We start from the raw sequence: 13,203 nt of genomic DNA, 5'->3' as shown, positions 1-13,203 counted from the left end.
TTATGATCCTGCTACAAAAAAAATATGGTCATAGCTCATGGTTGACGAAAAGAATTGAAGAACGAAAGAAATTGAAATCTCGAAAGAAACTTAAATTTTGAAAAAGAAATAAATTTGGCATGAACTATATTGCATAGTTGGAAATTGATTTTGAATTAATGATCTCGATATGCTTATTTTTTATAAATAATTATTCACTTAAATGTCTGATGAAGTCTGTTGAAAAGTGATCATTGCTTACTGGGCTGTCTAGCTCATTACCTCCTATTTTACTGTTTTTACAGATATTGAGGAATTAAGATGATACAAGATATGAATGAAAAAGTGATCAGAAGCAGAATCTTCATACTTTTATTTTAAATTGAAAATCTTATTGAATTTGATGTAAGGTCTATGAATCATTGTTGAATTTATTGAGATATTAAAGAAGAAATTTAAATCGTTATGTTTTGGATTTGAATTATTGACTAATTATTCTACTGTTGTTTTAAGATAACATGATAAGATGCCTTGCATGCTTATGGAAAGAGTTTTTTATGAGTATGCAGCAGTTGTCATGACCCTCGATTCACAATCTCGGGTCGGGGGCGTGACAATTAATATAGTATTAGAGCGTTAGTATATGAACTAAGATGTGTATAGAAGGAGTGTTAGTGGATAGACACTAAGGACATTATGGTGTAGATCTTTAATGATTGTAGTGGGAGAAATCTTTATGAACTTTTAGTTAAATATTGAGATTATGTATGAAAGGATTATAAGAGATTATGACATATAGAATTTGAAATATGATGAATGATCTATTGATCATGATATGATTAGTTAGATTTTGATTGAAAGTAATTACAAAAAGATTGACATAAAATTTTATTGTGCATTGTGGTTATTAATTTGATCATTGGTTATTCAAGTGAATCATAAGTTCAAATTCGATGTGAGAATAATACTATAATATTACTTCTAGTTGAGAAGTTGACTATTATTGGCAAGATAAAGATTTGATAATAAAATGTTGTTCCAGAATGGGCTAAAATTTTTTTTTTTATGATGCTTGATTGGAATATTTATCGAAAGTGAACTTGGTATGTGGATCATATATAAAATGGCATATTAGGATGAATGCATATTTGGAGATATTGCAAAGAAGCCTATTTCTTATTGATGAAATTAATTTTGAGATTGTAGGATATTCATCGTATTGGAAGCTTTAATCATCATCCTTAGATCTAAATAATGGATCTTATTATGTCTCTTGGAGACTACATGATGTGTATGAAATTTCAATTTAAAGATTTTGTATCTAAGTTGATCAAGAGATTTTCTGATATTATTGTTGAGGTTGTTAATGAAAAATTGATATCTTTAGATTAAGATAAAAGATCTGATTTATATTTATTTAAAATTATCAAAATCATGCGAATTTATAATTTAAAAATTTTGGATTTAGGAATTGATATGGAGTTCCTTTGCTTTTGTTAACGAGGTCTCTAATTGAATCTACTATTAAATGAAGATTTGATTTTTGAGACTTGTATGATTGTTGTGAAAAGATACATGATAGATATTAAAGATCTTGATTATAAAAATTTTAAAAAAAAATAATGATTTGAAGTTCTTATATATTCAGATTATGTCCAAATTTGGTGGAGCATCGAAGGATTTTCTCATTGATTTGACTTATAAAGATTTTGATTTGAAAATTATCGAATTGAATTGATATGAGAATTAAAATTTGATTCACATTGATTATAGTAAATCTATATGGTTTTAAATATGATATTGGACTCAAGAGTTAATCAAGATTATTGTACACCAGTAAAGGTATGAATGAGAATCGACAGTTAATCTTTGACTTCAATTGAAATTTAAAATTTTAGGTCTTTTCTATTGATAAGATAAAGAAATAATTTGATCAAAAAAATTTTTTTTTGTGAACCTAATTAATTTTGATTGTTAGAACAGAGTGCGCAGCGGAAGCATGGTAATCTGGATTACTTTGAGTAAGTTAGGAATGTTGATTCTTTGAGTCAAAGAATTATGATAGATGATATAGTTTGATACAAAAAATTCATTGATATTAGAAAGAATAATATTTTAAAAATTTTAAATTATTTTAGATATCCTAATGTGATTTTTAAAAGTAGTGCTTCCACCTACTATGCTACAAAAATAATTAGCATCCTAATTCTAGGATGAGTGGACCTTTGATTTTTGATTTTAGATTTAGAATATTTAGAGATAAATTTTTTCTATCCTAAAATTAAATTTTATAATTCTCTATTTATTAAGAATAATTTAAGATTATTTATCGAATGATGATTTTGATCTTAAATTATTATACTCAAATATTTAGCTCCAGGGTATAATAAAATTTGAAATTTGAACTCTTTTGATTATTATTATTTCTTTGACTAAATGAAAAAGATTGAGGTTATCTATTGATATTGACGATTGTTCTACAAAAGATGGATTAGAGTTATTTATAATTTAATTTGATAATGAATCGATTAATTAAGAATAGTTAATATTTAGATAAAGCAAATTGATATACTTACTTAGAATAGAGACATTGATTTTGATTATAAAAAAAAATATATAGTTTTGATTTAGATCAATTTTTGAGTTATTAATTTTTATTATGGAATGACTTAATGATAAAATTTACTTCAAGAATTAGAATATTTAAGAGTTTGAGGATTTGAGTAAGAAAATTTTGATGACTAGAAATAGTGGTTTTGATTCTAATCAACATCGATGATATTGATCTTTTCTTTATGAAATGATTAAATGATGAAGTTACATTGAGAATTAAAATATCAAAAGTTCGAGAATGAGATTGAAATGATAAATCTTCAACTTTTGAAAGTACGAATAAGAAAAAATATTTTTGAATTTTGATTGATTAGGATGTCATAGTATAATTTACGAAAGTATATTTTCCTATCTTATGATAGGATGAAATTAAGAGTGGTTAATATTTTAAAATAAATAAATAAATAAATAAATGATGATGATAAATAAAATTCTTATTTAAAAATTAAGATATTGATTTTCTTCTATTTACAAGAGATAGATTTGATTTTGATCTAGTCATGAGATATTGAACATTAATTTTTACAGAAAATGAGATCATAATTTCGAAATCTTGAAATATTGAAAATCTTTAAGATGTTGATCTTGATAAATAAGAAAATAAATGGTTCCATTTCAGATCAATATTTGATGTATTGACTTTTTTCTTATGAAATAATTTAAGAATAAATTTTATATCAAGAATTAGAATATTGAAATATTTGTGGATGAGATTCAAGTAAAGAAATACGAAGACTCAAGCAAGAAAAATTTCGAGGACGAAATTTTTTTTAGAGGGAAAGAATGTGATGCCCAGTCCATGTAACAATCCCAGCCCACCAAAGCCCAAACCAAAAAAAAATAGGGGAGAAGACTCCCTAAGAGAGTCTTCTTCCTCCTCTCGTCTGCTCCCAATCGGAGTCGGAAAGAGCCCCCCCTCCGGCTCTATTTAAGGAGGAGAATCCTCCTCTCTCCCTCTCATCGAAGATTCGAGATCCAGTCGGCGGCAATCGTCGGAAAACCACCGCGGAGCTCCGTCCTTGTGCCATCCATTTTGCTCACCGAAAAAGCCTCACCGACGTCGAAGGTGAGCCTCCTTCTCTTCCTTTCTTCTCTTCCTTTCTCTCCGTGCCCGTGTACACGATCGTCGGTGACTGGAGTCATCGAATTTCTTTGAGAAAGAGATTCGGTCCCTTTTGAATGTTTGGATGCTGGTGGTCACCGCCGGCCACCAGCTTAGCCCTCCTTTGCCGCTGGGTCGCCCCTCCTCCTGCCGACGGCCGCCCCATGCCGGTTGCACCACCGATCGGCCAGCCAATAGGGGATTGTGAGATCCCCTGTTTCGGCCTAAAGGAAGCCCGGGAAGAAGAAAAGAAAGAGAAGAAGAAGAAGGAAAAGAAAAGAAAAAGAAAAAAAGAAAAGAAAAAAAGAAAAGAAAAAAAAAGAAAAAAAAAGAAGAAAAAAATAATATAATAATAATATAATAATAATAAATAGGATTTTCTTTCTTCTCTCTTCCGTGAAGAAAAAGAAAAAAAAAGAAAGAAAGAAAAGAAGAAAGAAAAAAATAAAATAAAATAATTAATTAATAAATAATGATATAAATAATAAAATATGAGAAAGAGAGTTTTTCTCTCTTCCCTCTCTCCCATCAGCCTGAACTAGTATTTTCTCTCTCTAGAATTGGACTTCTCTCTCTACTTTCTCTCTAAGTTATTTCTCTCTCCTAAGATTTTTTAGAATTTTGAGAAGAATGATGATGAATTTAAATGATCCTAGTGATGGATTTTTGATCTGTGATCACCGGACGGTACACCGACATCCACTTTGATCATATTAGGTATTTTTAAGATTCTATTTTTTATAATTTTATTGAATTATCCACATGATAATTTCAGCATGATTTGATCTGATCGATCGGATTTGTTGAATCATATCATCCGAGGAGTTCAAGATAAATTTTCTCTCTCTAAAATTTTCTCTCTCTAGAATTTTCCCTCTCTAAAGCCATTTCTCTCTTGATCGATTTCTCTCTCTTGATCGATTTATCAATAAAAAAATTCTTTTAATATTTCTAATCTGATGAAGAATCTTGATCTATGATTGTTGGGTAGTGTATTGGCACCCACCTTGATCAGACCATGAATCTTTAGATTTGATCATCCATGATCCCGATCTAGTCATGACTTGATTTGATCATATTGATTTCATCAACGAGATATTGGACCAATCGTAATGTTGGATTGTGTCACCTGATCAATTCGAATTGTACCTCATGAATTCTCTCTCCTCTAATTATCTCTCTCTACTTGATTTTATGAAATCGATGAAGAAACCTCGGTCCTATCACTTCGAATCCGATTTGATCTGATAGTCAAACTTTGGATCGTTTAGGTCCTAATTAAATTTTGATTAGATGAAATTAGATGATCCGATCCAATCTAAACTGTTGAATAGGTATTCGTATTCTTTCTAATTATTGAAATTGATTCTGTATAGGATTATGGATGTTTGATCATGGGATATCACGATATGATTTACGAACAAAATTTTTGGAAGAAAATTTATAGAATTATGTGGATTTATTGGAATGCGTTCGAGATAAGTAATGTTTCACTTTTTCTAGATTTATCGACAAATTATAATGTATTTTTCTAACATGATTTGTGAAATGATGCATGAATTGGATAAATAGTATTTTGTTATGAAAATATCTTATTTGAAATGTTATGATGAAGCATGATTGAACATATTGATTCCATGATGCATTATATTGATTGATTTCGATACTACATGATTATATATTTTATTATCGAAATTAGAATATGAAACATGATTTATGAAGAATTCTGATATAAGAACAATATGAATTGACAACCTGATTATGTAAAGGACCCCGCCAATGGGGGCATATACGTTGGCAATTGATTTGTCTTGAGGGTTTACGTCGCCAGAGAGACCAGCGACAAACTGTCAGAGAAACCAGCGGTTCCGAAGGACTTTGCTGCCAGATGATTCGCAGCTCACCTTAAGAAGATACGCGGTGTTATGATCCTGCCACAGGAAAAATATGGTCATAGCTCATGGTTGACGAAAAGAATTGAAGAATAAAAGAAATTGAAATCTTGAAAGAAATTTAAATTTTTAAAAAGAAATAAATTTAGCATGAACTATATTGCATAATTGAAAATTGATTTCGAATTAATGATCTCGATATGCTTATTTTCTATAAATAATTATTTACTTAAATGTCTGATGAAATCTGTTGAAAAGTGATCATTGTTTACTGGACTGTCTAGCTCATTACCTTCTATTTTACTGTTTTTATAGATATTGAAGAATTAAGATGATACAAGATATGAAGGGAAAAGTGATCAGAAGCAGAATCTCCATACTTTTATTTTAAATTGAAAGTCTTATTGAATTTGATGTAAGATCTATGAATCATTGTTGAATTTATTGAGATATTAAAGAAGAAATTTAGATCATTATGTTTTAGATTTGAATTATTGACTAATTATTCTACTGTTGTTTTAAGATAACATGATAAGATACCTTGCATGCTTATGAGAAGAGTTTTTTATGAGTATGCGGTGATTGCCATGACCCTCGATTCACAATCTCGGATCGAGAGCGTGACACTACATCAACAGATAAACTGATACTAGAAACAATGATTTATTAGTGTAACCCACTAAAGACTTGCGTCGTTCAATCCAGAGACTAATCACCCATATCACGTATGCTGGGCTTTGTGTTGATGCTTGCAACTGCAGTATAAATCCTATTTCTTATTGCAATTAATCCATCAAGTCAGATTTCTGGATCATTCCATACATTTGTTCTTGCTACTATGTAAATTATATATGATTTGAAATTCTCTCAGATAATGCTTTTCTTTCACAAGATGCATTCCACGTGTGCATGGATTATAAATCAAGTTCAGTGTCTCCCACTTGCATTTCTCCTATGGCTCATGTTTGCCATCAGAAAACAACTAAAATTTACTGTTTCCGATTCCTACTTTGGCACCATAATTAGAATATCCTGTGGTGACTAAAGATTGATGTGGACTAATATTAAAGTAATAGAAGGATAAGAAAGAAGGCTAAATAGAGATAGCTCAGCTCAAGAAGAAAAGGATAACAAAAAGAAGGGTTTCAAGTGGAAGAAAAGGCCTTGATTAAATTAAGGAAAAATAAGTAAAGGCACGGATGGTGGAACCGTAACAACCTCTTATGGTTTAGTAGTGGACAGGCATGACAAGAGCATTTCCCAACCACCTCAAACTCCACCTTCGTCACTTCACTCTCATCACCCACCTTTCAACAAAGCAAACAAAAATCCCTCATTGCAGTTGCAATGGATGTTAGAGAATCTTTACCAAGAATGGCCGAGAACCTCGTTCCGTTCAACCCAACAAAGCGTTTCCGTGAAACCATTTAGCATACTTCTCCAAAGGGTTTCAGATTCATACTCAATGACGAGCTAAGAAAAAGAGAAGTACTTGTCGACATATTATTGGCATAGAGAGTAGGAGAGTTTTCTATGTATTGTTTTTTAAATGGGAGTGCCAATTCCTTTCCCTGACCGTTTCCCCAAAATAGAATCCACTATTGGAGCCTTTGTTCTTTGGCATGAGCCGCCGTTACCATATCTTATATCTAATTCTCCACGTATCATCTTCTTATAAGAGAACAAAACAAAAGGAAACTGAACCACTTTGCAGTTATCATGCAAAATACACCCTCCAGAATGGAGAATGAAAGCCCAAGAGGAGCACTTCCTCCACATCCACCCTTCTCTCCACCCCACCATATTCCGAAATGGCTTCTTGGCATCAAGCAAGCAATCATCTCAGAACTCCGAGCACAGCGAGGGATTGCCCTTCCCCTGGCTGCAATGAACCTAACATGGTTTGCAAAGACCGCCATCACCACCGCGTTCCTCGGCCGGCTCGGGGAGCTCCAACTGGCAGGAGGAACGCTCGGCTTCACCTTCGCCAACGTCACAGGCTTGTCGGTGTTAACAGGTCTGTGCTGTGCCATGGAGCCCATATGTGGTCAAGCCCATGGGGCCAGAAACTGCAAGCTTCTTCATAAGACACTCATCATGGCCACCATCTTATTACTAGTAGCCTCTCTTCCAATCTCCTTCCTATGGCTCAACGTGGACGGAATTCTTATGCGCTTTGGACAACAAAGGGATATTGCTGCTCTTGCAAAGAAGTACATAACTTATCTTCTCCCCGACTTGGTAATCACCTCCTTCCTCTGTCCTCTCAAGGCCTATCTGAGCTCACAAGGAGTGACACTTCCTATACTATTCAGCTCAGCTATGGCACTAGCGTTCCATCTTCCCCTTAACGTCTTGCTCTCAAAGGAGAAGGGACTTGAGGGTGTGTCGATGGCGATTTGGCTGACGGACCTCACAGTGGTGATCATGTTGGTGTCCTATGTGTTGGTGACTGAAAGGAGGAAGAAGAGCGACGGCACCAAGCTGTGGCGGGAAGGAGGGTGGTGGGACCAAAGGATGCAGGACTGGCTCCGGTTGCTCAGGCTCTCCGCGCCGTGCTGCTTGACGACATGTTTAGAATGGTGGTGCTACGAGATCTTGGTGCTGCTCACAGGGAGGCTTCCCGACGCCAAACAGATGGTGGCGGTGATCGCCGTCGTGCTCAACTTCGACTACCTGCTGTACGCGGTGATGCTCTCCTTGGCAACATGCGCATCCACGCGTGTGTCAAATGAGCTTGGTGCAGGTAAAGCCAGGGATGCTCGTGAGTCCGCCTACGTCTCTTTAGGCCTCGGCGTCCTGACCGGATTTCTGGGTGCATCAGCCATGGTGATTGCAAGAGGATGTTGGGGATATTTGTTTAGCCATGATGAGAAAGTTGTGGATGGGGTGAGTAAGATGATGCTGTTGATGGCTTTGATAGAGGTGGTTAACTTCCCCTTGACGGTTTGTGGTGGGATAGTCCGGGGGACGGCCAGACCTTGGCTGGGAATGTATGCTAGTCTTGGAGGGTTCTATCTGGTGGCCTTGCCTCTGGCTGTGGTATTGGCTTTCAAGGTAAGGCTTGGACTTGGTGGGTTGTTGCTGGGATTCCTGATGGGTTCTGCAGCCAGTGCCATTCTGCTGGGGGTGTTTGTGGCTTTTGTGGATTGGGATGGAGAAGCGGAGAAGGCACAAACGTTGGCTGGCGTGAACACACAGGTAGGAGAAGAAAATGATGACATGGAAATGGTAGAAGGTAACAGTGTCTGATTCACTCGCAGACAGAGAATGAGTCAGTAGTTACTAGATTTATGACTTTCTTATTTTCTTTTCTCTAATTTTTTTTTCTTTTCTTATATTGGAAGATAATAGGCTCCCTTCAGTCCATGGTGAAGGCGCCTATGGAGTAAGAACAAGGCTATTTAACTCTTTCCAACCTACCTCGTCAATAAACTTCAGCTCCCTAGTCCCATGGTAACGCCTTAAATAGGCTCAAGTTTTGCGCACCCGAAAACGATGAGCTCAGTTTTCTAAATTCTGTCACATATCATCTCAGTTGCAATGGAAAACTTCCAGCTATAGAGTGTCAGCAAAGGTAAGAGTCCAGCATCATATGAAAAAATTAATTCAGACATTACACTCTACACCGGACTTCAGCTCACTTTCAAATATAAAGGTGTACTCTAAAATAAATCACATCTTAGTTTTCCACATCAGGTGCTTAGACGCTATGCATGGTTGAGTTTGTATACGTTGAGTTGCGCTGCAATATTTTACTGTTTCATAAGCACAGTTTGCTGGTCGCAAGGGGACAGTGAACAGGAGAAAAGCAGCATAATTCTTTTCTTTTCTGATAAATAATATCAAATATTTCAGAGGATGATAGAAAACAAAGCGAGGCAAACGGAAATCAGTAGGCGGGACCAAATGTACAGAAAGGAACACTAGAATACACCATCAAGCAACTTTCCCAGCTAATTGTAGTTCCACATCGAAAAGCCATGTGACACTAGCTCTTCATACAGTACGGTTAATTCATCCCACAAGATGAAACAATGAGGGAAAAAAAAAAATCAGCAGTAAAGGAAAACTGACTCATATAAATGAAAATATATCATACATCTCGAAGTTTATATGATGAGATTCTGCAAGGTTTAACAGGACTGAAGCAATACTGGACCTACCCATGCACCAAGCGTATCGCGAAGTGCCATCTTTACTTCACTTGACCCATGATCACAACGTATTAGAGATGCCAGAAGAGGGAAGAATTGAGCCAGGTTCTTCTCAAAAGAGGAATCCCCTAATCCACATATAGCTTGAAGAGTTGCCACAATAAAGGATGCCTGAGCTGCAAGCCCTCTTCGTTTTGCAGAACCAACCGGGATAAGCCAATAAGCTCTTGGTTGGCAACCAGACGAAACTTCAAAAAGCTGCCCAGATTTCGCAGTGTGAAGATAAACCCGCAGGCCCTCTCTGCACAGGTCGACAAAAGTATGCCTCCACTTCTACATCCCCGTTAAGAGGTCCGTCCAGTACAATATTTTGTAGCAGAGCAAGGCATATCTCATAGGACTCATTCTCAAGGCGTGACAACGCGGGGTCCTGCATTTGGGTCATAGAACCCAGCTCCTGAAGCTTTGACCTAACGTCATTATCACTATTTATCTTCTAAGCATGAGACACCGCAGCATGAAAAGCCTCAAAAAGTACAACAGTGTTCTTCACCAACAGTTGAGCTTTGAACATGTTATATATATCCATCACAGCCCGCAAAAGAATTTGCCTGTCATGTACAGAACCCATTCGTTGCTGTTCATTCATATTAAAGCCCAAGTCTAGATTAATATAACTGAAGTGTTCCCCCCTTAGTGTAGAAAGGGGAAATGTCATATTTTTTAAGGGTTAATTATTGAAGAAGAAAACTTGAAATTAAGAACTAAACTACGAAGAATGTGGTACTAGATGGCCAAAAGTATCAAGATTGTAGTTGTAGAAACTTTTGAGGGTTTGAAATGGAGAGTTTAGAAAATGATGCAAAAGGGAAAGCATCAAGGCCATAGTTAATTACCAAGTGAGGTTAGGCAAATCATGGGAGATATTGGTGGAGCTTGGTTTGATAGCTTATTTGATAAGATTTTGAAAACCAAGAAAATACCATTGTGATACTTTAGAATAGAATAGATGTACAATATCACTCGTAGTATTGTGGAACCAAACCAACAAGGCAGTTGCAGTTGTGAAAAAAGGTCATTGAACAAGGAATAAGAATAAATAACAATAATGAAGAAACAATTTGCTTTTACAATAAATATGCCAACAATGGAGGATTTCATTCTTAGGTATTTGATTAAAAAATTAGAAAAAAAACAGGTAAACAGTATATGTGGGATTTATTAGACTTGGAGAAACTCTATAACAAGGTAATAGAAAAGTTCATTTAAGTAGGAAAGTACGATTAAATGTTATGAAATGGTGTTATTTTACAATGCATTGAAATCATTGAGGATATGCACTGCCAATTGCTGTAGGCTTGCACCAAGGATCAACACCAAGGCCGTATCTTTTGAAACTAGTTGTAGAACTTACTGCCAATACATAGAAGGTGGGCAGTGATATATATTATTTGCACATGATATACTATGAAGTGATGAGGAGAAATAAGAGAAAACGCTAAATCGAATTTATGAAAGAAAGCTTTTTAAGATAATGGCTTAAAAATCGGTAGAACAAAAATTGAGTATATGAAATGCAACTGGAGCAAAAATAAGAAACAAAGTTGTATTCCTAGTCAAGCTTGATGTATAAGCTTATAGCGCAGTCCATTTCATTACTGGAGATCTATTTTACAAAATAATGCAGTTAGATGAAGTTATTTTTAATAAAATTAGATGGTGAAGTAGAGAGGTGCTTTTGGTATTATATGATTGAAACAGACATTGGTGACTTCAAGGAAAGTTTTATAAGACAATTATAAGGCTTGCAATACTTTATTGCTTAGAATGTTGGCCAATAAAGAGAGTTAAAGAAAATAATTTGAAAACCATGGATTTAAAAATGATTATATCAGAAGAGTTGTAGGAGATGTACAAATTTAGGGCAGAGTGATGGCTAATCAACTGAAATAGTATTGGTATGTACAACCAAAAGATATGGGGCCTTTAGTAATAAGGAGTAATTTATTGAAGGATATAGGGGCAGGGAGGAGAAGACCTAAGGTAACATGGAAGAGATGAGAAGAGAAGGTTAGGAAAAAGCTTAAAATAATATCAGAGGTAGCTTTCAATAGGAAAATTGGGTAGATAAGACATGATGTTTATGGTTATGGATCTTCTGTTGTTGTTCCTTCTGATTAACAGACTTAAAAGTCAGGATCTCATTGACGATTTTCTAGTTCGATTGCATAAGCCTCCAATTTGATGTGATTGCATTGGAGCATGGAGGAAAAAATCAACGAATGCTTTGGAAGGCAACTATAATTTGCAGGCGGTCAAGGGATTGTGTAGTGCATGTTATATGAGTGCACATATGTGAGTACATATGTCATCATACTTTTAAAACATTTAATGAAAATAAGTTACAGGAAGATGCAATAAAATAATGATAGTAAAAAAAAACAATAATACAACTAAGAGCTAGTACTTGATAGAGAAACTGGACATTTTTCACAAAATAGTGTCATTAACAGTAGTCATCAACATGCCAAGTACTTGAATCTGGCCTAGTTAAAACCTACCTCCATCTAACCATCTACTTGCATGAGGCTGCATAAAAGTGGGCTGCGCATATGACAGCATAATGCTAAATGGGCTGCCTATTTAGTAGCATCCACATATGCAGCCACATACCTCACTTTAGAATATACTACATTCTAAATTAGTTTTGAATATTTCTGGGTTGGTACTTTATACTAACGTGCCACATCTTATTGATATCTTACATTTCATTTTTCGAAATGTAGCTACTTTTTATAGATGTGTCCTTAATGTACTAGTTTTTGAACTTGATATCTTGGCCAACTTGACCTCTACTCATTGGACTTTTGTCTACCATTTACAATATTTCTACAACATTGTTAATTGATAATTCATTTGTTTGGTGGATATTTTGTGATGGGATCATCTATGGTGAATGTGTTTTTATTATATACCACATGAATCCTTTGACCATTTTTTTGAAAGTTCTTGATGCACTATCATTTGCTTTTGCTGTACACGGACTCCATAGGAGTACATGAATTCTGGATTGGGAATATTCAATGTTATTTCAATAATTGATAGATTTTTTAATGATGTCTTCTCCTTAGGGAATGTTGTGCTGTGGCTCATCATTATCTGGATTCCAAATGATTCGAGAGTTTGCTTAAATGATTGCATGTCCTGTATACCATTAAGTCTTTGACAGAGTGTTTTCCAATGCCCTTAAATGAACTAAAGACCTTGCACCATGTTGAAGCTCCATAGCGCTTCTCAAAGATATCTTGGCCCTTACTGTTTCAGGTGAAATTGGAAGTTTGACTCTGATCAGGAGAAGGCCCAGATATACAAGTGGAAACCCAAATCAACTAAAACGCTTTAGCTATTTTAGGCCCAATCATCTATGTCAATCCATCTACCTCCAACTAATTGTTCTATA

General features: G+C 35.1%; 1 protein-coding gene and 1 pseudogene across 1 annotated transcript; one reads left to right on the top strand and one right to left on the bottom strand.

Annotated features, from left to right (window-relative positions):
* Positions 1-7,275: 7,275 nt before the first annotated feature.
* Positions 7,276-9,006, top strand: LOC105042458 (protein DETOXIFICATION 56). The gene has a single exon (XM_073256765.1). The coding sequence runs from the start codon at positions 7,306-7,308 to the stop codon at positions 8,836-8,838; it is 1,533 nt and encodes a 510-aa protein (XP_073112866.1). The 5' UTR covers positions 7,276-7,305; the 3' UTR covers positions 8,839-9,006.
* A 482-nt stretch (positions 9,007-9,488) lies between these two features.
* LOC105042459 (brefeldin A-inhibited guanine nucleotide-exchange protein 2-like) overlaps positions 9,489-13,203 on the bottom strand; it is a 47,614-nt pseudogene continuing 43,899 nt past the window's right edge.

This window comes from Elaeis guineensis, chromosome 4 (genome assembly GCF_000442705.2).
Source record: "Elaeis guineensis isolate ETL-2024a chromosome 4, EG11, whole genome shotgun sequence".
In the NCBI taxonomy this organism is placed as follows: Eukaryota; Viridiplantae; Streptophyta; class Magnoliopsida; order Arecales; family Arecaceae; genus Elaeis; species Elaeis guineensis.
This window is presented reverse-complemented; position numbering and strand designations above follow the sequence as displayed.

Bases quoted from the DNA above. Each gene is read 5' to 3' on its own strand.
- LOC105042458 (XM_073256765.1), top strand. From the start codon at position 7,306: ATGCAAAATACACCCTCCAGAATGGAGAATGAAAGCCCAAGAGGAGCA.